We start from the raw sequence: 21,056 nt of genomic DNA, 5'->3' as shown, positions 1-21,056 counted from the left end.
GCAAAAAGCATTTGGGGACTTCACACCCCATGGATCCCTGTGTGCTTAGATGGGTCATGATTCTCTCTGGAAGTTCTTGGTCACTTTCCTTCCTGATGCTCTCTCCTGGCCAGCTGTTGTGTGATTCCTCTGCCATTCCATTTCCGTGAACTTTGTGAGACAGCATGTTTTCTGCAAGACGTTTGGCTGTTCAGTTCCTTCGCCTTGTATCTTCTGTGCATGGTCCCTCCCTCACCTGACCCCCCCATCCCCCAGACAGCAGTGGTGCCTGGCTAGAGGCTTGCCTGGAAATGTCACTGTGGCTGGCCTCAGCTTCCTGTATGTGCTGTTGGGACTTACGAGATTCAACCCCTCTGTGCTCGAAGGACAGGGACGTGGAGCATTCTAGAACTGGGAAAATGAAGGCTTGGAGAGGCCCTTGGCTTATACATGGCCAGCCAGCTAGGGACGGTCTGGTGCTAAGGGCCCAAGCTCTGCCATATTTTTGGAGTTGGGAGGAAGGGCCGAAGGTGCTGAAGGTGGCAGAGGGTATGTTGACAGGCAGTCCTCTATGCTGGCTGCAGTGCTGTCCCAACTGGTCCTCTCTGCTGAGACCTGAAGAGGCTGGGATTACTCTCCCCAGGGCGCCCCTTGCAGGAGGTGGCTAGAGGCCACCCACTGAGTATGGGAGCTGTGCTGAATGCTAGGGTAGGCTGGGCAGGGCACTAGAATGCAGATTCCTGCCCCTAAGAGCTGGGTGCTTCCTGGTGAGGAAAACGAAGGCCAGAGGTCAGGTGCTTCCTCCAGGTCTTACAGAGGATCCTGAGCCCAGAAATGACTCTATGTTCTACCTGTGTCACCTCTGTTCCTAAAATGACACCTCCAGGGTCTGGTGCAATGCTCCAGTGGCTGAATCCTTGTCTTACATGAATGGGTATCCCATATAGGCGTCAGTTCGTGTCCCAGCTGCTGCACTTCCCATCCAGCTCCTTGCTTGTGGCCTGGGAAAGCAGTCGAGGATGGCCCAAAACCTTGGGACCCTGCACCTGCATGGTGACCAGGAAGAAGTTCCTGGCTCCTGACTTTGGATGGTTCAGCTCTAGCCATTACAGCTATTTGGGAAGTGAGTCAGTAGATGGAAGACCTTTCTCACTGTCTCTCTTCCTTTCTGTAAAAATCTGCTTTTCCAATAAAAAATAAGTAAGTCTTAAAAAAAGAAAAAAGGCACCTTCAGGCCCCACATGATGTCAGTCCAACCTCCACTGACCCTCCAGGCTTGTTCCCCTGAACCCAGCACAGCAGGGTTACATTCAGTCTGCTTCAGTGTTTCCCACATCAGCAAGTTCTATCTCCCTAATTGTCACCCTTTGCCACTGTCACTGTGCAGCATTTATGTCCTTATTTTAAGATTTTTATTATGTGTGTGTATGTATGTGTAAGACACACAGAAAGAGAGCGAGAGAGACCAAGAAAGAGACAGAGCTCTCTTTGACTGGTCTACTCTCTTCGACTGACCAGGGTTGGAAAAGAGCTGGGAATTCCATCCACGTCTCCTGTGGGGGTGGCAGGAACCTAATGACTTGAGCTGTTGCGTGCTATGTCTTAAGTCTCCACTGGTGGGAAGCTGGAGTCAGGAGCTAGGACTGTGACCCAAACCTGGGCACTCCACTAAGGGAGACGCTTGTGTGAAATGCCTACACCATGTGCCCTTATTAGTGTTTTTCTTCCTTTTTATCTATTTTTTTCTTTCTTTTTAAAAATCATTTTTTAAAAAGATTTATTTATTTATTACAAAGTCAGATATACAGAGAGGAGGAGAGACAGAGAGGAAGATCTTCCGTCCGATGATTCACTCCCCAAGTGAGCGCAACGGCCGATGCTATGCCTATCTGAAGCCAGGATCCAGGAACTTCTTCTGGGTATCCCACATGGGTGCAGGGTCCCAAGGCCTTGGGCCGTCCTCGACTGCTTTCCCAGGCCACAAGCAGGAACTGGACAGGAAGTAGAGCCGCTGGGATTAGAACCGGCGCCCATATGGGATCCCGGTGCATTCAAGGTGAGGACTTAAGCCGCTAGGCCACGCCGCCGGGCTCCCTTTTTAAAAATCATTAATTTTTTTTTTTTTTTTTTAAGTTAAGGGCCCAATTCAGTGGCTAAATCCCTGCAGCAGAGGATTAGCCAGTTGAGCCATTGTGCTGGCACCTAGTGTTTTTCTTGAAATCACTTTACCTCTTAAGTCATAAGGATTCTGTAAGGGGGTTCCTATCAGTAGGATAAATAAGACTTCTGCACAAGTTGCCAAAAATAGAAGAAAGTCTCTGAAACAAATAGCGTGTCAACAAAACTTTATTAAAAATCTAGCCAGAAACTCTGTTTAAGAGACATGGTTTGTGTACTTGAGTTTGTAGCAGCATTAGTCACAATATTTTGAAGGTAAAAGTGGTCCAGGTGTCCATCAGGAAACAAGTGAGTAAAAAAAAATTATCTGTAGTCAACATGGTGGCTCAACAAACTAACCCTTCACCCTGTAGCGCTGACATCTCATATGAGCACTGGTTTGCATCCTGGCTGTTTCACTTCCAACCCAGCTCTCCGTTATGGCCTAGAATGGTAGTAGAGGATGGCCCAAAGCATGGGAGACCCAGAAGAGGCTTCCAGCTCAGCTCTGGCTGTTGCAACCATTTGGGGAGTGAACTATTGGTTGGAAATCTCTCCCCTTCTCTCTCTCTGTAAAATGTGCCTTTCGGGAAAAAATAAATCTTTTAAAAGATGATTACTGTATTACAGATGTTTAAGCATACACACACACACACATTCAGGTGTGTAGACATGCCCAGAGGACTACTGTTCAGCCTTTTAATGGAATATACAGGGTGAACCTGGAGGACATGATGGTAAGTGAACTAAGTCAGTCTCAAAAGGGCCAGCATTGTGTGCTTTCCTTTACGGGAAGTACCTAGCAGGCACGTTCGTAGAGACTGGAAGTGGGGTGGTGGTTGCCAGGGTGAGGAGAGGGAAGAGTGGACTTTTTGTTTTGAATGGGCTGGAGTTTCAGTTTGAGAAAAGGACAGTGCTGCGGAACTGGGTGGTAGTGATGGTTGCCTCAGAATGTTCTGGGAAAGGGGATGGTGGGAGTGGGCAGGAAGCACAGGAGCCTGCCGAGAGGGTTCTGGCCTCCGGCTGCAGGGCTACCTGGGTCCCTGCATGTACCACCAGCAGAGATCGAGCTGGGAGGGAGGAGTGGGCTTGGAAAGCTTATCCCCAACAGCATGGCAGTAGCAGCTGCAAAGACTGAGCCTCTGGAGGCTATAGGGAACCACTGCTGGCTTGGGAGTAGGAGTGAAGCTCAGCTGTGAGCCCCAACATCTGGAGCTCAGGCTAATCGCTTAATGAGACTGCTGGAGAGCCATGCTTGGAGACAGAGGACCCTGGAGGACAGCCACTAGGCACCCAACAATGCAAGAAAGGAGGCAGCTGGGTGACCTCAGGACAGGAGTGCCTCTAGATGAGTCTGGGTTATGGTCAAGAAAACCCAAATGAAAAGAAGGGTGGGGCCATGTATGTGGCCAGGTGGGAGTCAAGATACAGGTGAATGAAGGCCTTGGGAGAGCTCACAGGTGCTGCTGCTCCCCCACCTCTTCCCCAGAGGCCACCTTAACTGTGGGCGGTGCTGGGACCAGTGCTCCAAGAACCCAAGGAGAGGGAAGCCCATGCCAGGGCTAGGCCTGCTTCTCCCTTAGACTGCACCTCCATCTCACCCTAGGCTATGTGGATGGCGTTGTAGAAAGAGGGTCCATCTCCCCTTTCCAACATGAACAAAGAGCACCTCCCCTCCTCAGGGGTTCTGCCACCTTTTGGCTGGCGTAGGGTGGCCATTTCCAGGCCCCTGACGTGAGGAGAAGCTGGCCAGCTGGGAAGCCACCTGTGCTGACCGTGCTCTCAGACCTCTACGCCTCAGGACTGTGCCTCTGTGATCTTGCCTTGCTGAAACCCTTGACAACGTGCCGCTGCCATTATCTACATCTTGTTGAGACCCAGAGCATCTTCACTTGCCCAGAGTCACCCCACCAGTAAATGGGGACTTGGTACTTGGACCTGAGCAGTGTGACCTAGCAATAGCCTGAGGTCCTTGCCATTATCACTGCCATCATCACACCATTCTGTCTTGCCTACTGATGGGGAAACAGACCCAGGGAGGCAACATCTTTTGCCCTATGACACAGAGCTGAGGTGGGTCTTTTTTTAATTTTATTTTATTATTGATGATGTTTGTATGGTTGATCGGGTGGGAAGGGTTGAGGATCAGGGCATAGTGGGTGAGACCCTTGTTTACACATTTTCTTCCCATATATGAGGAAGAGGGGGATACAAGGGGATAAACCATGCCCAAGTTCCCAACCTCCACGTTACCCTGGGGGTTGAGGAACTGCCAACAGATGTCATCCCAAGTTCTCCATTGTGGAGCATTTTCTAAAGGTTCTGTTCATGTGTTTTTGATAAATCTGAGATGCTACTGATATTGCTGCTCCACAAACGAGAAAATCTTTCCAAGGTCAATTGGCTGTCATAGTCCATCTCTGAGCCTCCATTGGCCCAGAAATTTGCTGTCAAGTTTCACTGGAGAGGTTGATCAATTTATTTTGCCCTCAGTCCTCAGCAATCCAATGGGTGCTGCAGCCCAGCCTAGCCCTCCCACCACACACTTGGCCCTCATGTACCACAGAGATAGCTGCAGACCAGTCAGAGCGAAACCCGATAACTCCCACTGCACTGGCCCCCCCTGCTCTGGTTCCTGTGCCTGCCAACATGTGCAATGAACTAGTACAGTCTGCCTCACATTCCATTCAGATCTTGTATACTCATCATTGGACATTGAAGTCTAACTCAGCCCAACCAACTCCACCTTCCAGCACACATTCATGCCAGTGGATGATGATGCCTATCTCACCACTGCCTATCTCACCGGGCCTGCCGCCCCCTCCCCAGTCCTGGTTCTCATGCTCACCAGTGGGAGTTGCAGCCCTTTAGAGAGGAGCCCACACCCTCCACACTGGACCCACTACTCCCTGCCTTAGATCTTGCACTCACTAGGTGGTTCTGCAGTCCAGCTTGACAGGGCTTGCCCCTAGTCCCGGCACTTGCCAGCTGCTGCTGCGGCAAAGCCCAACCTGCTTACCCTTATTCTGGTTCATGCCTGTACAAGTGGAGACAGTCAGCTACCCCAGCTTGTCTCTCCCCTAACCTTGTTCACATGTAGGTCAAAGGATGTTGTAACCCTGCAAAGCATGGTCTGCTCCCAGTTCCAGCTCTCACGCTCACCAGCATGAGTGGTAGCCCAGTACTGGAGTCCTCACTACTTCCCTACCAGGCTCAGCTCTCTCTTCCCCTGGTCTTGTGTGTGCTGGTGGATGGTGCTGCCAAGTCTGGTGTGGCCCATGTCAACTTGACATTTGCCAGCGAGTGCTGTTGACGTGGGTCTTGAATCTTACTGGAGTGGCATTGTCTTAGAGGTGCAGCTGCCCCAGGAAGTTCAGCAAGCCCTGTAGAGGAGGGTGAGATGAAAAGGGGAACGAATGGTGTAACCAGCAGTTCAGAGGAAACCAAGAGGCAGCTGTAGGCCAAAGAAGTGAAGTGAGAGTGTGGTTTGGGGGCTTGGGACAGCGGGCGGGCTGTCGTGGGATGAACCCAGAGGCTGCCTGCAGCCTGGACCTCTTGACTTCCTCCTCCTGCTGGGGCAGAAACAGTACGCAGCAGCTGAGACAGCAGCACGGAGGCAGGTACATCTCCCAGGTCAGCTCCATGCTCACTCTGTTTTCCCCACAGGTTTCTGGCGGTGGGGGTGAGGGTGGGATTGGGCACCCAGATGGATGTAGGCCTGGTGAGCTGCAGGCCGGGACTCCCCCTCATTCCATTTCTGGATGGCAACTGCAACCTTGAGGGAATGTAGCCATCCATGTTTCTGGAAGCAGAGGCAACTAAATGGAGAAGGGTGATGTGTGGCCTTGGCTAAGCCCTTGGACCTCAATTTTTCCATATTTATTCTTTTAAAATATGTATTTATTTTCTTTCATTTTTTTTGAAAGGCAAAAAGAGAGAGAGATCTTCCACCTGCTGATTCACTCCCAAATATCTGTAATAGCCATGACTGGGTCAGGCTGAATCTAGGTGCCTTGGACTTTATTCAGGTCTCTCGTGTTGGGAGCAGGGACACAAGGACTTGGGCCAGGCTCCCAGGACATGCATTAGCAGGGAGCTGGGCTGAGAGTAGTGTGGTTGGGACTGGCATTGAGCATTCTCACATGGGGTATGGGATGTGGGTGCTAGAGCAGTGGCTGTACATGCTATACCATAGTGCCCCTACATTTTGTTTTAATGAGGTTCTTCCACTAACGTGCTGTTGGATGACAGGTGTGAGGGACTATGGAGTGCTTGGTGGGGCTTTGGACAGAAGCTGTGCTCTGTGAATGGAGCAGGTACAGTTTCCTTTGACGCGACCTGGGTGGGAGCCAGGGGACAGTGTTTCAGGGACATGGCTTTGCTGTTGGCATGGTCACAGACTCTATTGGGCTTTGGCATAGTCTCTCCTGTGCAATGGGGAAAAGAATAGCATCTCTCACTCTTTCTTCAGGCTGGGGCATGCTAGAGATGGGGCCCCAGATGTAGTTGGCATGGGCAGCTGTTTGGAGGAAGTGGGTAGGGCTCTGTGCAGGAGCAAGGCTGGCTCAGCAGGCCCTGTGATGCAAGGGAGAAGGTGGGCTTCTCCACGAGGAAGGGGGGAAGACAATAAGCCAAAGCAGACATTTCCTTGGCCAGGGGCTTTGGTCACAGCCTTGGACTTGGGGTAGGGCTTGCTGGCCAGGAGTGTGGTATGTGGAAATATAGAAGTGGTGTTTCAATTAAAAACAAACCAACTGACCCCAGGGTACAGCTGTCAGGTTCCTTGCCCAATGTCACAGGTACCCACTACTAAAGCTCGTTATCAAAATCACATCTTCACAAGATTCTGTCTGGGCCTCCACATGTTTCCTCATCTTTCTGATTTGTGTAAGTAGCAGCCTGGTTAGTCAACAGTTTTTGTGAAGTTACAGTATGGTAGGAAGAGTGGGAGAGAGCCCTGCACTTGGAGATGGGAGCTTTGGGTTCTCCTCCCAGCCTGGCCACTGACCTGGGTGATCTCCAGCTTCCCCACAGCCACTGGCTCCACCTTGGAAGTCTGGGCAGAGATTTCTGTCCCAGGGCCCCTGAGAATGAGTCTTGGTGAGCTCGGGGTGGGGGCTGGAAGGAGGGGACAAGGTGGTTGAGAATGTGGGGGTGCTGGTGGGTACATGCAGAAGTACAGACCTTGGCTTGCTCCTGGAAAGCAGTGGGAGCCCACAGCTTCTCTCTGGGGTGCTGGACCTTGATTTCTCCACTTGTGTGCAGGGATGTGGTGGTGTGGGGAAGGAGGAGTGGGGGAGTCAGCCTCCTTTACATCTGATGCTTATCCCAGAGCTGTGTGGCTCAGGGTCTGGGAACTTGGCGTTAGGGTCCTGGAGACTGAATACACCTGCTTGCCTGGGCCTCCTTTTCCATCCATAAGTCCAGGGAATGTAGAGAAGTTACCCTGAGATCATTTCTGTGCTAGAAAGCCCTCCACTGTCAAGGCCTTCATTTTCTTAGTATTTAAAGTTGTTCGGTTCCATGGATTCTCTGTGCTCTTCTACTGCCTGGCCTCTTAAATTCTGAGAAAAGAAAGTATAGAAAGGCAGTGTAAGCAAGTCAGTAACCTCCCAGCCCAACAGCTAACCCAGCACTCCCTAACCTCAGTGTCGTTAGCATGAAAAATAATTGTAAGGAACATGGGTGACCACTGAGGACAAACAAAAACAAAATCCAGTGCTGTACTTTACGCCAAAATCCATGCCAGTGGCCTTGGCATTTCAGTATGACAGACAAAACTACAAAAGTCCTAGGGAAAATGTAGAATTCCTTTCTGACATTGGAATGGGGAAGGCTTTTCTAGTTAGCAGTCAAAGTCCAGAAGCTAAAAATGAACAAAACATCTTTTAAGAAGATACTTCTTCTTTTAAAAAAATGATTTATTTTGATTGGTAAGTCAGATATACAAAGAGGAGAAGATACAGAGAGAAAGATCTTCTGTCTGCTGGTTCCCTCCCAAGTGGCCACCAACAGCTGAAGCTGAGCTGATGCCAGGAGCCAGGAGCTCATTCCAGGTCTCCCACGCTGGTGCAGAGTCCCAAGGCTTTGGGCCGTCCTTCACTGCCTTCCCAGGTCACAAGCAGGGAGCTGGACGGGAAGTGGGGCCACCGGGATTAGAACCAGTGCCCATATGGGATTCCTGTGCATGCAAGGCGAGAACTTTAGCCAGTAGGCTGCAGCACTAAGAGCAGCACTACCTTAAAAAAAATTTGTTTATTTTGATTTACAGAAAGGAGAGACAGAGGAGAAAGATCCTCTATCTGCTGGTTTAGTCTCTTAATGGCTGCAGTGACTGGAGATGAGCTGATCTGAAGCCAGGATCCTTCTCCAGGTCTCCCACGTGGGTGCAGGAGCCCAAGGTTCCGGGCTGTCGTGTATTACTTTCCCAGGCCACAAGCAGAGAGCTGGATGAGAAGTGGAATAGCCAGGATTTGAACTGGTGGCCATATGGGATCCCAGTGCTTACAAGCTGAGGATTTAGCCTTTGAGACATTGTGCCGGGCCATTATGAAGATACTTCTACATGACCAGAAAAAAAAAATACAAAAGACTGCGGGTTATATTATAAGACAAACTATAAAAATGATATAAAATTCATGCAATAGCTGATTTTCCTAGTAATAGGACTTTGGTTTGTATAGAAGCTTCTAGAAGTTGACCAGAAATAGAATCCCTTTTGAGTATGTCTGAGTGGTGAGCTTGCTCATTTAGGAGGTGTGGCATGTTCCACTACACTGTTTGTAAGAGCAGATCAGACTCTGCAGCTGTGGCTGGTCCCAGAGGCTGCTTAAACCCATGACAACTTCTGCCTGTGCCATCTCACTGTTGAGAGAGGGTGCACCTTCGAGGTAAGGTGATGGAAGCTCTGCAAGGTACAGCGTTAAGGAAAAGCAAAGTGCAGGCTAGAACGAGGGTCCTGAAAATTATGCACAAGTGGTAAATGTTTAGCCCAGTACTAGAGGCTCTGGATATGACACAGACCTGCACCGGAGTAGGTAACCTGATGCCAGGCTGTGGCTTCCGACTATAGCTACCTGCGAATGTGGACTCTGGGGCATGGCAGCGAGGAGGCAGGTGCGCAAGTTCCTGCCACTGCGTGGGCCACTTGGCTTGAGTTCCTGGCTCCTGGCTTCAGACCCGAGAGGATGTTTCAGGGAGCGAAACAGGGGAGTGAGGCTCTGGTTCTCCTTGCCTCTCTGTCTCTTCTTCCTCTTTCTCTCTTTTTCTCTGCTTCATAAATAGATGCAGTTTTTAAAACTTCCTGCATTAGTCAGACATTTACAGACAATCCTCCCCAACCCAGCTGTTGGCCACCCCATGGATCAATTTTCTAGTTCTAGAATTTTGCCATTTAAAAGCATGTTATGTATATCCAGTTACACAATATGCACCATTTTGAGATTGGTTTGAATCTGGGTTTTGCTCTGAATATTTCAACATCCACCAAAATTGTGTGTGTGTATACACATGTATATCATTTTTTTTAATACTGCTGAGTTGTAGTTCATGGTGTGCAGTACCGAGTACATGCATTTCCCCAACACTGGAGTTGCTCCCAGTTTGGGACTTTCCCTGGCAAAGCTGCTAGGCATGCCCATAGGTTTCAGTCTGCATGCGTGTAGGTTTCAGTGGGTATGTGAGTGTTTCCTGGGGATGGAAGCTTAAGAGTGCAGGTGCTGGGTCGCAGGATGGGCACATGTTGAGTTTTAGAAGAAAGATCCAGGCCCAGCGCAATAGCCTTGTGGCTAAAGTCCTCACCTTGCATGCACAGGGATCCCACATGGGTACCGGTTTGTATCCCAGCTGCTCGACTTCTTCCAGCTCCCTGCTTGTAGCTTGGGAAGGCAGTAAAGGATGATGGCCCAAAGGCTTGGGACTCTGCACCAGTGTGGGAGACCTGGAAGGAAGCTCCTGGCTCTTGGCTCCTGGCTTTGGATTGGCTTAGTTTCGACCGTTGGTGGCCACTTGGGGAGTGAGCCAGTAGATAGAAGATCTCTCTGTCTCTCCTTTTCTCTGTAAATCTGATTTTCCAATAAAAATAAATAAATCTTAACAAAGAAGAGGAAGAAAGGTCCAAGCCATTTTCTAAGGCAGCTTTGAAACTTTGATGTATTTAAGATGTTTCTGTTGACAGCTGCCTGCCCAGTTTTTAGATTTTCTTTATTAACAATAGTGTTAGAAATATTTGTCTATGTATAGACAAGCATTCCTGGCTTGCCCTATAATTTCCGTGGGATCAGTTAATAAAAATAAAGTTTCCTGGGCCAAGGGACATTCAGAATGTAAAGTTCATGGATGTTGCTGGATTGTTGGATGGTCCCCATGCAGATAGAACTCTTGCTTGTGAGATGGGAGCCTGTGCCAGCCACCTTAGCCTGACCCTGGGGCTGTGGGATCCAGGGTTTGTGCAAACCCAGTGTGGGCAAAGAGAGAGGTCATACTCCTCGCCACTTCCCTGCTCTCGCCATCCAGCAGGTCTCTTGAGTGCTGTGGTTCTCCCTCATCGCGTTCTCTGTTGACTTTTTTCATCACCAGAGGGGGAAGTTGCCTCTCCTCCTCTTTCTGGTTCCTCTTTGCCATCCTCCCAACGTGTTTTTGCTTTCATTTAGAAAGTCTGGAATACAGACACAAAGGAAAACCTAGCCAATGAAGAGTATGTGAATGGGTTTGGCAAGTGTGTGCTATCATGTGTTAACGTACGCCAGATCTACACACATATCATCACAGTCCACATGCATGTATATCACAACCTATACACATGTGCATCACAACCGATACAGATGTGGCCATAGTCTATATACATATAACTACAGCCTTCTCATATATGTAATTATGGTCTGCACCTGTGTGCATCAAATCTACACACATATACACCATGGTCTATACACACATACATCACCATAGAAACATGTATACCATAGTCTATATACATGTAATCACATTCCACACATATGTGTGTTGCCGTAAGTGATATACATTTAATCACAGTCTACACAGAGTCTCTGCTGCTCTGAAGAGCTGCCTGGTATTCTGTCATCGTCACGATCTTCACCCTGTCCCCAGCCACACAGATCCGTTCTGTGTTTCTAGAGTCTTTATTTTATGGACAGTCAGAAGAGCTGAAGCAGGAAGCACAGGGTCCATTGTGTCTGGCCCCAGTGCTCTTAGCCACACCCACTGACATGGCCCAGCTGACAGTTCATTCCTTCTTATTGCTCACTGCTGTTCTGTGACATGGATATGTCTACATTTCATTCACTGCCCAACAGGTGCCTGCAAATGTTCCCAGTATTTGGCTATTGTGAATGAAGTTGCCTTGGATTTTACAGATGATGCCTTTTGTGTGGATAGATTAACTTTTTCAGAAAAATCTCTATAAGTTGGGGGGTGAGTGTTTGGCGCTCAGGTTGAGATGCCCCTCACAAGTTTGAGTCCCAACCCTGCTGTAGGAGGACCTTCAAGAGACAGTGGGGGCCCCAGAGTGGTAGCCTAGTGGCTAAAGTCCTCACCTTGCATGCGCTGGGATCCATTATGGGTGCTGGTTTATATCCCAGCTGCTCCACTTCCCTTCCAGCTCCCTGCATGTGGCCAAAGCCTTGGGACCTGACCTGTGTGGGAGACCTAGAAGATGCTCCTGACTCCTGAGTTTGGATTGAGCAGCTCTGGCTGTTACGGCCACTTGGAGACTGAACCAGCGGACGGAAAATCTTTCTGTGTCTCTCCTTCTTTCTGCAAATCTGATCTGTCTTCCTAAGAAATGCATCTTTAAAAAAGATGTTTGAAAGAATTAACCTGGAAATTGTCTGGGCTTTGTGTTCTTTGTGAGGGGAGAATTCCCCCTTCCCCCAGAGAATTTTGGTTGCTTCTTATTTTAAAAATTTATTTGAAAAACAGAGAGATACATACAGACAGAGGAGATCTTCAATCTGCTGGCTCACTCTCCAGGTGCTTGCGAATCTGGGACTGGGCCCAGTTGAAGCCAGAAGCTGGGTACTCAAGACTATCTCCCCGGAGCAGGGTCATCCCCTGCCGTCTCCCATGGTGCCCATCAGCAGGGAGCTGGAATATGGAAGCAGAGCTGGGACTTGAACCCAAGGACTCTGATATGGAATGCCAGTGTCCCAAGCGCTATTGTAAATAGGCTGCCAATGCCTAACCCATTCTCTATGTTTAAGTGGAAGAGCATTTGTTCATTTGGAACCTGAACAGGAGGGGTAGGGAATCAAAGGAACGCAGGTGCCTGAGTGCAGACACCAAGAAGCCAGGGGCCATTTTTGTATTGCTATGGTGATGGTGACAACTTCCCAGGGCAGGCACCAAATCCTGGAGGAAACGTGGTCTCGGGGCATGGATTGCTGCAGGGTGCTGGTCCTCGGCCTATGTTTTCTGACTTTTCAGGGCAGGACAGCAGGTAAGGCAGGGGGAATGGTGGTGGCATCCTCACCCAGGCCCAGAGCTGTGACGGGACAGCTGGGAGTCAGGGCTGCTTGGGTTCCCTGGAGGGCAGTGGTATGGGTGAGCTGGAAACCTTGGGCTAGTGCTAGAGGGCTGAGGCCCTGAGAGCCCAGGGTCGGGGACAGCCAGGGCCCGGTCTCACTCTCGTGCCAACCAGGGACATCACCAGAAGAAATTCAGAACCAGATGCTCAGGATGGAGAAGATGAAGCTGGCTAGGAGGCAGAACTTGGCTCGTGCTGTGTGAGTTGGGGTTCTCCTCCCTGGCCTCTAGGCCTACACCCTGAATTGAGAGGCCAGGGCTGGGACTTTGCACTCAAAGGCCCTGGATCCCAAGAGGCAGGGCCAAGCGTGTCACTGCCTGGCAGCGTCTGTTGTCTACACTGGGGACTCTGTGTTGTTCTGGGGGTAGATTTGAAGATTCTGGGTGAGAGGCTCATGTTTGTGACTTGCCGGGATGAGGAACTGCAGTTGGGAAGCATGGGAATGTGTCCTTTAGTGGGCGCCAGAGGGCAGTCAGGGAAGGCTTCCTGGAAGAGAGGACAGCACAGTAGGATCTGATCAGAAGTTAAACAGGAGGTGATGCATAGGGCATGGAGGAAACAGCCTTCCAGGGACACGGAGTGTGCAGCGGCTTGGGGGTGGCCAGGGCTGGGGGTGGGGGCCAACCCTCAACCTGGGTTTGCTCCTCTGGCCACCTGTCTGGACCTCAGGCAGGTGCAAGATCTGGAGCAGATGCTGCTGAATGCCAGCTTTCTGGGCCACAACCTGACCCTGCAGACCACCACCATCCAGTCCCTGGTCTTCAAGCTCAACTGTGACTTTGCTGGCCTCTCATTGAGCAGCGCCACTTCAGGGCAGGTCCACCAGGTCAGTCAGAGGGGGATCAGAGGAGCCGGTGACCAGGGTTGGGGGGATACCAGATGTGGGGGGCCGAGGTGTTGGGAGTGAGGCTGTCACTGCTCCCCTAGGCTCTGCTCACCTTCTTCCCCACCCAGGCTGCTGCTCCTGCCCCTGGCATCAGCCCTACCCAGCTATAAGCTACTTGAGAGAGGGACTGGCCAGGGCAGTACACGGATGTTGTGGTCAGCAGGAGTCAGCGAGGGCATTCAGGTCAGTTCCGCCGGCCTTGGATGCCGAGTTCAGCCTGTCTGCGGCCCTGCACAGGTGCGGCAGGAGCACACCATGCAGTTCCCTGCTGAGCTGACCACGGAGGCCTGCAAGAGACGCCCCACGGAGCTACGGCTCATCTGTGTCTACTTCCTCACGCCCTACTTCTTCCAGGTCAGTGGGGACAGGTAAGCAGGCAGGCCATGGCAACAGGGTGCTGGCACCTTCCCGAGGGCGCCACTGACATCGTTGCCACTGCCTGCTTCTGGGCAGGAACTGGTACCCACCCAGTAAGACTGGGTCCCTGTACCAGCCAAGCCCTTTGTCTCTCCCTGGACTCAGTTTCCCCATAAGCTTTGGCAGAATGGTAGGAGAGCTCAGTGGTGATTTGCAAAGGAGACCTAAGAAAGCCACAGTGTGTCTAGGTGAGGTCCTTGTCCGCAGAGAGCTTGCTCTGTCTCTGGCTCCAGTTTCATGTAGATGCGGACTTCACAGATGAGTTCAAGGTCAGTTACAGCCACAATGATGCAGCTGACTCATGAGTCAGGATGCAGCTAGGGCTCGTGTCACAGGGCAGTCAGGAGGGCTTCTGAAGGGGCTATCTTTCCATGTTGGCTTTAAAAGCAAATTGAGCTGGAAGTAAGCTGGAGGCTCTGAGACCACAATGCATCCAACAGATGAGAGCTGGAACTGGGGTGGGGACAGCACAGCCTTCTAGGTGGCAGGGATGGCATGTGCCAAGGCCAGGGGCAGCCCATGCTAGATACCACGCCTAGGTCAAAAGCAGAGGAGGGGCTAGGACAGGGGCCCAGACCTCACCTGTCCCCCACCCCACACACATAGCGCATTCCCTCCACCAGCCCTTCTGTTGCCCACCCAGGACAATGCCAGCTCTGCCCTGCTCAACGGCTACGTCCTGGGGGCCCAGCTGGACAACACGTCTGTGAAAAACCTTCGGGAGCCTGTCAACATCAGCTTCTGGCACAACAACAGTCTGGTACTGTGAGGGCGGCCCACCTCTGTCCCCTCCCGCCCCTCTGCAGCTGGCCTGTTGGACATGAATTTGACTCAGCTGCAATCGGTGGGACCATTTTGGAAAGAGACTTAATTCCATCATACCCGATGCCAAGAAAATGAGAGAGAGAGAGAGAGGCCTTCAGTTCCAGTGTCTATTTACATTGTTTCTGTTGCAACGAAGAGGAAACCAATTCAAGCCAGCTCAGGCACAAAAGGGAATTCGCTGGTTCATGTGGATGAAATGTCAGAATTTCCATCTGGCTTCAGGTGTGGCTTGATCCAGGCAGCACAACAATGCCATCATGATTCAGTCCCTCTGTCTTTCAGCAGCAAGCTCTGGCTTGGCTCTCTAGCCTCACTGAGGCCCAAGTGCCAGAATCCTGTTCCCTCCCCCCAGTGGGCTCTTCCCCACCCAGGCAACTCCAAGCCTGTGGCTGGGTCGTGTGTCCACTCCTGAGTTAGTCGCTGTGCCCAGCCTGACAGGAGAGGCCACATTGCCTGTCTGCAGTGTCCTTGTGACTTAGCTAGCAGGGACCTCCTTTGGCTGAGGCTTGGGAGAACCGGGCAAGTTGCCCAGGTCCCTCTCAGAGTCTGTGTTGGGGTTGGGGTTAGGACCTGGACTGTCTGATGCAAAGCATAAAGCCAGAGCCTACTGAGGGCTGACAGGTGCACGGCGGAACCTCCCTTGGCCCAGCATGCCCCACCCCAGCCTGTACAAGGTCCCTCCCCTGCACCCGGTGACTGACCTCGGCATGTCCCTTCAGGAAGGCCACACAGTGACCTGTGTCTTCTGGAAGGAGGGAGCCAGCCAGCAGCCCTGGGGGGCCTGGAGTGCAGACGGCTGCCGCACAGAGCAACCCTCTCCTTCTCGGGTGCTGTGCCGGTGCCACCACCTCACCTACTTCGCGGTCCTCATGGTGCGTTCCTGGGGCACAGCTAGTCTTGGGACAGGGGGCCTGTGCCTCTGGTAGAGGAGCGAGGGCCGGAAAATCTGACTCCAAGTGGCTTAAGCAACACCCCCAGAATAGAAAGAAAAGAAACTTCTGGGCTCATGTGTCTGAAAAAAGATTGCATTAGACTTGGGCATGGTTGGATCCAGGGACTCCATGCCACTAAGAGGAGGCTGTTTTGGTCCCTCTGCTTTGCTTGTCATTTGCTTGTCTGAATGGCTGAGCCTTCAGACAGGACCTGCCGTGTGGGACAGTCACGTAGCTTCTTGCAGCTCCAGGCTTGTGCCTGCCTCACTGGTCAGGCCAGCTGAAATCTTGAGATTGAGTTCAGAGCCACCCATGGGTGGGAGTGGGTGCACCTGTCTGCACACAGTGGAGGTGGGGCCATCCCTGTCCGTGGAAGTGAGGGAGGGGACATTCTCATCAAGCCAGAGGATTTGCTGGGGGCAAGGGTTGCCACTTGTGCCTGGGGCCTGGCCCCTGTCAAGGCAGGCCCATGGCTGGGTATGTGGGGAGGGGTATCTGGGGATGGGCTCGGAGGGCCCCCCAAGCCTGGGCAGCTGTCTGTGTGTTCCCCTCCCGCAGCAGCTCTCCCAAGCCCCAGTCCCCGTGGAGCTGCTGGCGCCTCTCACCTCCATCTCTGTCGTGGGCTGCAGTGTCTCCATGGTGGCGTCGCTGCTCACACTCCTGCTGCACCTGCACTCCAGGTGCCTTCCCCTCCCCCTCCCCCTAGCCTTTCCTCCGTCCCCTCTCCCTGTGGCAGCTGTCACCCCAGATCCAGCCACCATGAGTCCTAGGCATCCCCCTCCTCCCACAGGAAGCCAAGAGACTCCACGACACGCATCCACATGAACCTGCACACCGCCGTGCTGCTCCTCAACGTGGCCTTCCTGCTGAGCCCTGTGCTGGCTGCCGGGCCCAGAGCCGTGTGCACAGCGCTGGCTGCTGGCCTCCACTATGCCCTGCTCAGCTGCCTCACCTGGGTGGCCATCGAAGGCTTCAACCTCTGCCTGCTGCTCGGGCGTGTGTACAACGTCTACGTCCACAGATACGTGCTCAAGCTGTGTGCACTGGGCTGGGGTGAGCGTGGGCCCCAGCAGGTGGGCCCATGGTCTTTCCGCTAGTCTTCCTACCATGCCCCATGGGACCTCCAGCCATCACTCTTGTGGTCTCTGTGTGACCTCTCAGCTCCTCCATCTCTGCCATCATCTTCATCACCACTTTCACTCCATCCCACGCCACTTTCCCTCTTCTCCCAGCCCCACTCCGGTCAGCACTGCCCTGTCACCACTGTCACTGTTGTCACCCCAGCCAGACCCCTGGCACCCCCTGCATTCCATCCCCAGCTTGGAGAAGTGCCCCCTCTGAGAGTGCCAGGCCACTGGCCATGGGGTGAGACTACCCCCTCAGCAGCTCCCTCTGTCCTCTGCCCAGGGAGGCTCTCTCCCGGTAGTCTGGCTCCTCCAGTGTCTCCTGAGCCTGTATTCCCCCTCCCCATCAGGGGTCCCGGCCCTGCTGGTGCTGCTGCTCCTGGCTGTGGATAGCTCTGTGTACGGACCCCGGAGGATCCCTGTCTCTGACAGCCGCCTGAATGACACAGACTCCCAGAACACGACCCTGTGAGTGTGCTTGGGCCATGGGTATGGGAGGAGTCCAGGGACCCAGCCACTTCCCTTACTGGCTCCGGAGGGCCCCTACAGGGACAATCCCAAGTGTCTCCAGTTGGCGGCGCTGCAGTAGCAGGAATCCTGGTTGGGACCGGAGTAGATATGGTACAGGCCTGGGCACCAGCCTGGGGCTTCAGGTCCTGTCCTTGTCTGTTCTGGTACTCAAGCCATGGTTTCCTTCTCTGCTTCTGTGAGATACTGATGACTGTGGACATGCCTTGTGGGGTCACCGTGAGGACTGCCTGCGGGACACTCCGTTTGGCACATGACACAGGGACACGGGGTGACATCTGACCTGGAGGCATCCCACAGAGACAAAGCCCCAAAGGCCACAGAGAGAGCCTAACACCAGGGCAAGTTGTCATGTTCCTACTGCCCGTCAGCCCCTGATTGCCGGTGGAGAGTACCTGAACACCCAGCCACGGGGTGGCAGCTCTTCCCCTGCTTGGTTTGAGAGCATGCCAAGCCATGCCAGGACAAGGTTTCTTGCCCAAAGATGGTGGGCCTGGGAAGGCGAGCTTCTAGAAAGCCCAAGTCCCAGTCAATGATCTAATCAATATCATACCAGTTAGCATAGGGTAGCCATGGGTGGGGAGAGGAGTACAAGTTTAGTGAGGAGGGGCCTCAGTAAGCCAACGCATGTGGGCAGCTGTGGAACCAGGTGGCAGGGACGTAGGCATGGTAGGTGGGTAGTACTCATGGACCCTGTGCCTTGTCCCCAACAGGTGCTGGGTGCGGAACCCGACGGTCCACAGTGTCCTGGTCATGGGCTATGGTGGCCTCACGTCCTTGTTTAATCTGGGGGTGCTGGCCTGGGCCCTGTGGACTGTGCGCAGGCTGCGGGCACGGGAGAAGGCACCAGGCTCCCAGGCCTGCCGCAACACTACCCTGGTGCTGGGCCTCACGGCGCTGCTGGGTACCACCTGGGCCCTGGCCTTCTTTTCCTTCGGTGTTTTCCTTGTGCCACAGCTCTTCCTCTTCACCATCTTCAACTCGCTCTATGGTAGGGCCTGGGGCTGCCTGCAGGAAGCCCTCGGGGATTGCCACAGGTAGAGGGGCGAGGGTGGGACTAAAAGGCAGTTGCTGCCCCTGCTCCTCTGACTAAGCTGCTATGAGACCACTTCTGCCCAGAGAAGGGGCGCAGCCACCCAACTCCCACACACAAAGGTCCCCTTGGGGGGTGGAGATGGGGTGTGCTTCGAGGTCCTGTCCCTTCTGGCCTCCAGGAACAGGGAATTCTGGGAGTTCCTCGTGGGCCCCGGGGAAACCTCACTCCTCCCAGGGTTTGGGGGACCTGGCGCCGGCGAGGTGCTCACCGACTGACCTTTTGCTTGCAGGTTTTTTTCTTTTCGTCTGGTTCTGCTCTCAGAGATGTCGTTCCGAGGCAGCAGCCAAGGCGGACATGGAGGCCCCCAGCTCCTCCCATATGGTGCAGTAACCTGGCCTCCCTGGCTCCCAGCAGAAGGAGGCAAGGGCTGCCACTGGACACCAAAGTCACTGTGCCTCCAGGGCCGCCTCTGCTTCCCCCGGTGCCTTAAGTGCAGAGGTTCTTCCTCCCCCAATAGTTGGCTCTGGGATTGGGCAGCCCAGATGTTGGCAGTGGACCCCCAGCTGACCTCACCCAATCATCTGCATCTGCCGGGGGAGGGGTTGCCACTAACCTGCCCTGGCACTCCTTGTCTGGCCCTGCCTACCCTTCTTGTAGGGGTCGTCAATGTCACCCTGGGCCCAGGGCCCTTGCCCAGCACTGAAACCCACCTGGTGTCAGCGCTGCCCTTGACCTCACACAGCCTGCCAGTGCTTTCACAGGATGGACACCAGGGGGCGCAGTGTCCCGTGCCCAGAAACCATGGGTGCTACTGCAGGGCAAGGGGCTGCTTCCTGTTTGTGGAGATGGCATCCCACAATGCCATGAAGACTGGGACTGCTGGGAACCCAGCAGGAAGGAAGGCTGGCCCTGGTGACTCCACTGTTGCAGCTGCTCCTGAGGGCTGTGCCGTGGGGCAGCGTCTTAAGGCCCGAGGCAGGAGAATCTGTCCTGCTCTGCATTTCTGTAGGTGTTGAATGGTGTAGACGCAGAGCTGCACTGTCTGGGCCCAGCTGTCAGCTCTCTGCTTGACTAGCTGTGTGACAGTGACCGAGCTGCTCAGTCTGTCTGTCTTGTGTTCCACATCTGCGCCATGGGTCACTGGTAATGCTGACTCTTAAGATCTGGTAGAGATGTGCCCGTGGTGGCTCCACAGGCTAACACTTTGCCTGCAGTGATGGGATCCCATATGGGTGCTGGTTTGTGTTCCCGCTCCTCTACTTCCCATCCAGCCCCCTGCTTATGGCCTGGGAAAGCAGTTGAGGATGGCTCAAAGCCTTGGGACCCTGTGCCCACGTGGGAGACCTGGAAGAAGCTCCTGACTCCTGGCTCCTGGCTCAGCTCTGGCTGTTGTGGCCACTTGGGGAGTGCACCAGTGGGCGGAAGATCTTCCTCTCTGTGTCTTCTTGCTGTGAAGAACCTACGTGTTTTCTGCTTCTGTGATTTCTGCCTTGCTCGCTTGCCTGGGGACTGTGAACTCCAGGCCTGACAGTCTGCTTGACACCCGACAGGACACCTGGCAGGTCACAAACTGCTCAGGAAGGAGGCCCCTGGTGTTTGATAAGACCCACTGCCCTATAGCCCATCAGTTTGTACTTTTTGAAAGTTGCTTGCTTGAAGCCCACCAATAGAAGCCTACCAACTTGCTCTTTTTAAAAGTTAACAAATAAACTAACCAATCATGACTGTATAATTATGTGGAATTGGCCTGAAATGTATAAAAACCCTGTGCTGTTGAGCTTCAGCGCTTTTTTTTTTTCTTCTGGACCTTCTTCACTTTTTGTTACTGATGCTGATTAGGCTGTTACTGCTCCCCCATCCTGCTGGGTGGGGGTGGTGACTGGGAGCTAGGTTAGCCTGAATGAAACCCCGTTATGCGTTTGCATTGACTTTCAGACTCCTGATGATTTTCTGGAGATTATAAAATCTGGGCACAAGAGCTGTATATCTGCCTTTCCAATAAAAATAAATAAATCTTAAAAAAAAAAAAAAACCGCTGGCAAGCAGTTGGGGTTGTCTCCAGCTCTGTCAGGGGAGTCTCCGAGGCCACCCAGGCCTGCTCACCCTTGCAGGCCTGCCCCCCACCACTGCTTCCCACTGGGCCTCAGGCCCTGCGCTTTGAAGAGCCCCAAGCACTTCTCGGATCTGTGGAAGTCCTAGAAGTCACTGATCAGATCTTCCCTGAAAAAGCCTCCTCCTGCTGTCATGCAGTGCAGTCAGTGACAGCCAGCACCCATTGACAGTGGGCAAATGGAATATGACTGTGCCCCCCACCTTCTGTCCTGAAGATGGGGCCTAATAGCAGTGGAATGTTAATTCCATCCTTATGAAACCCTCAGCCACTTCCCCCATCACCTAGCTGTCCACCCATGACTCTCACCTATCATCTGAGAGGGGACGGCATTGCATTGAAGCCCCGCACAAGCCCCTTTAAAGGCTCATGAAGCAGGGGCTTCTTTCTGGTCAGGTGCTTCCGTTGCTCTGACACCTTGACTGTTGGCTGACCCAGGACAGGTAATTCCCTGAGCATGGTCCCTGTATACTGCTTAGATGGGACAATGGATATAGCAATGTTATTTCTGGTTTGTGTACT

General features: G+C 52.9%; 1 protein-coding gene across 1 annotated transcript; it reads left to right on the top strand.

The window, feature by feature from the left end:
- Positions 1 to 12,298: 12,298 nt before the first annotated feature.
- Positions 12,299 to 18,889, top strand: ADGRG5 (adhesion G protein-coupled receptor G5). The gene is made up of 11 exons (XM_040982111.1): positions 12,299 to 12,589; positions 12,791 to 12,875; positions 13,346 to 13,526; positions 13,809 to 13,916; positions 14,623 to 14,739; positions 15,524 to 15,676; positions 16,295 to 16,416; positions 16,527 to 16,789; positions 17,211 to 17,328; positions 18,102 to 18,379; positions 18,714 to 18,889. Exons 1-11 carry the CDS (start codon positions 12,463 to 12,465, stop codon positions 18,812 to 18,814), a joined length of 1,653 nt encoding a protein of 550 aa, XP_040838045.1. The 5' UTR covers positions 12,299 to 12,462; the 3' UTR covers positions 18,815 to 18,889.
- Positions 18,890 to 21,056: the final 2,167 nt, after the last annotated feature.

The sequence above is a fragment of the Ochotona curzoniae genome, unplaced genomic scaffold (assembly GCF_017591425.1).
Source record: "Ochotona curzoniae isolate NIBS_2020 unplaced genomic scaffold, NIBS_Ocur_1.0 contig_3622, whole genome shotgun sequence".
In the NCBI taxonomy this organism is placed as follows: domain Eukaryota; kingdom Metazoa; phylum Chordata; class Mammalia; order Lagomorpha; family Ochotonidae; genus Ochotona; species Ochotona curzoniae.
The sequence above is the reverse complement of the archived record's forward strand: the minus strand, read 5'-3'. Positions and strand labels throughout refer to the sequence as shown.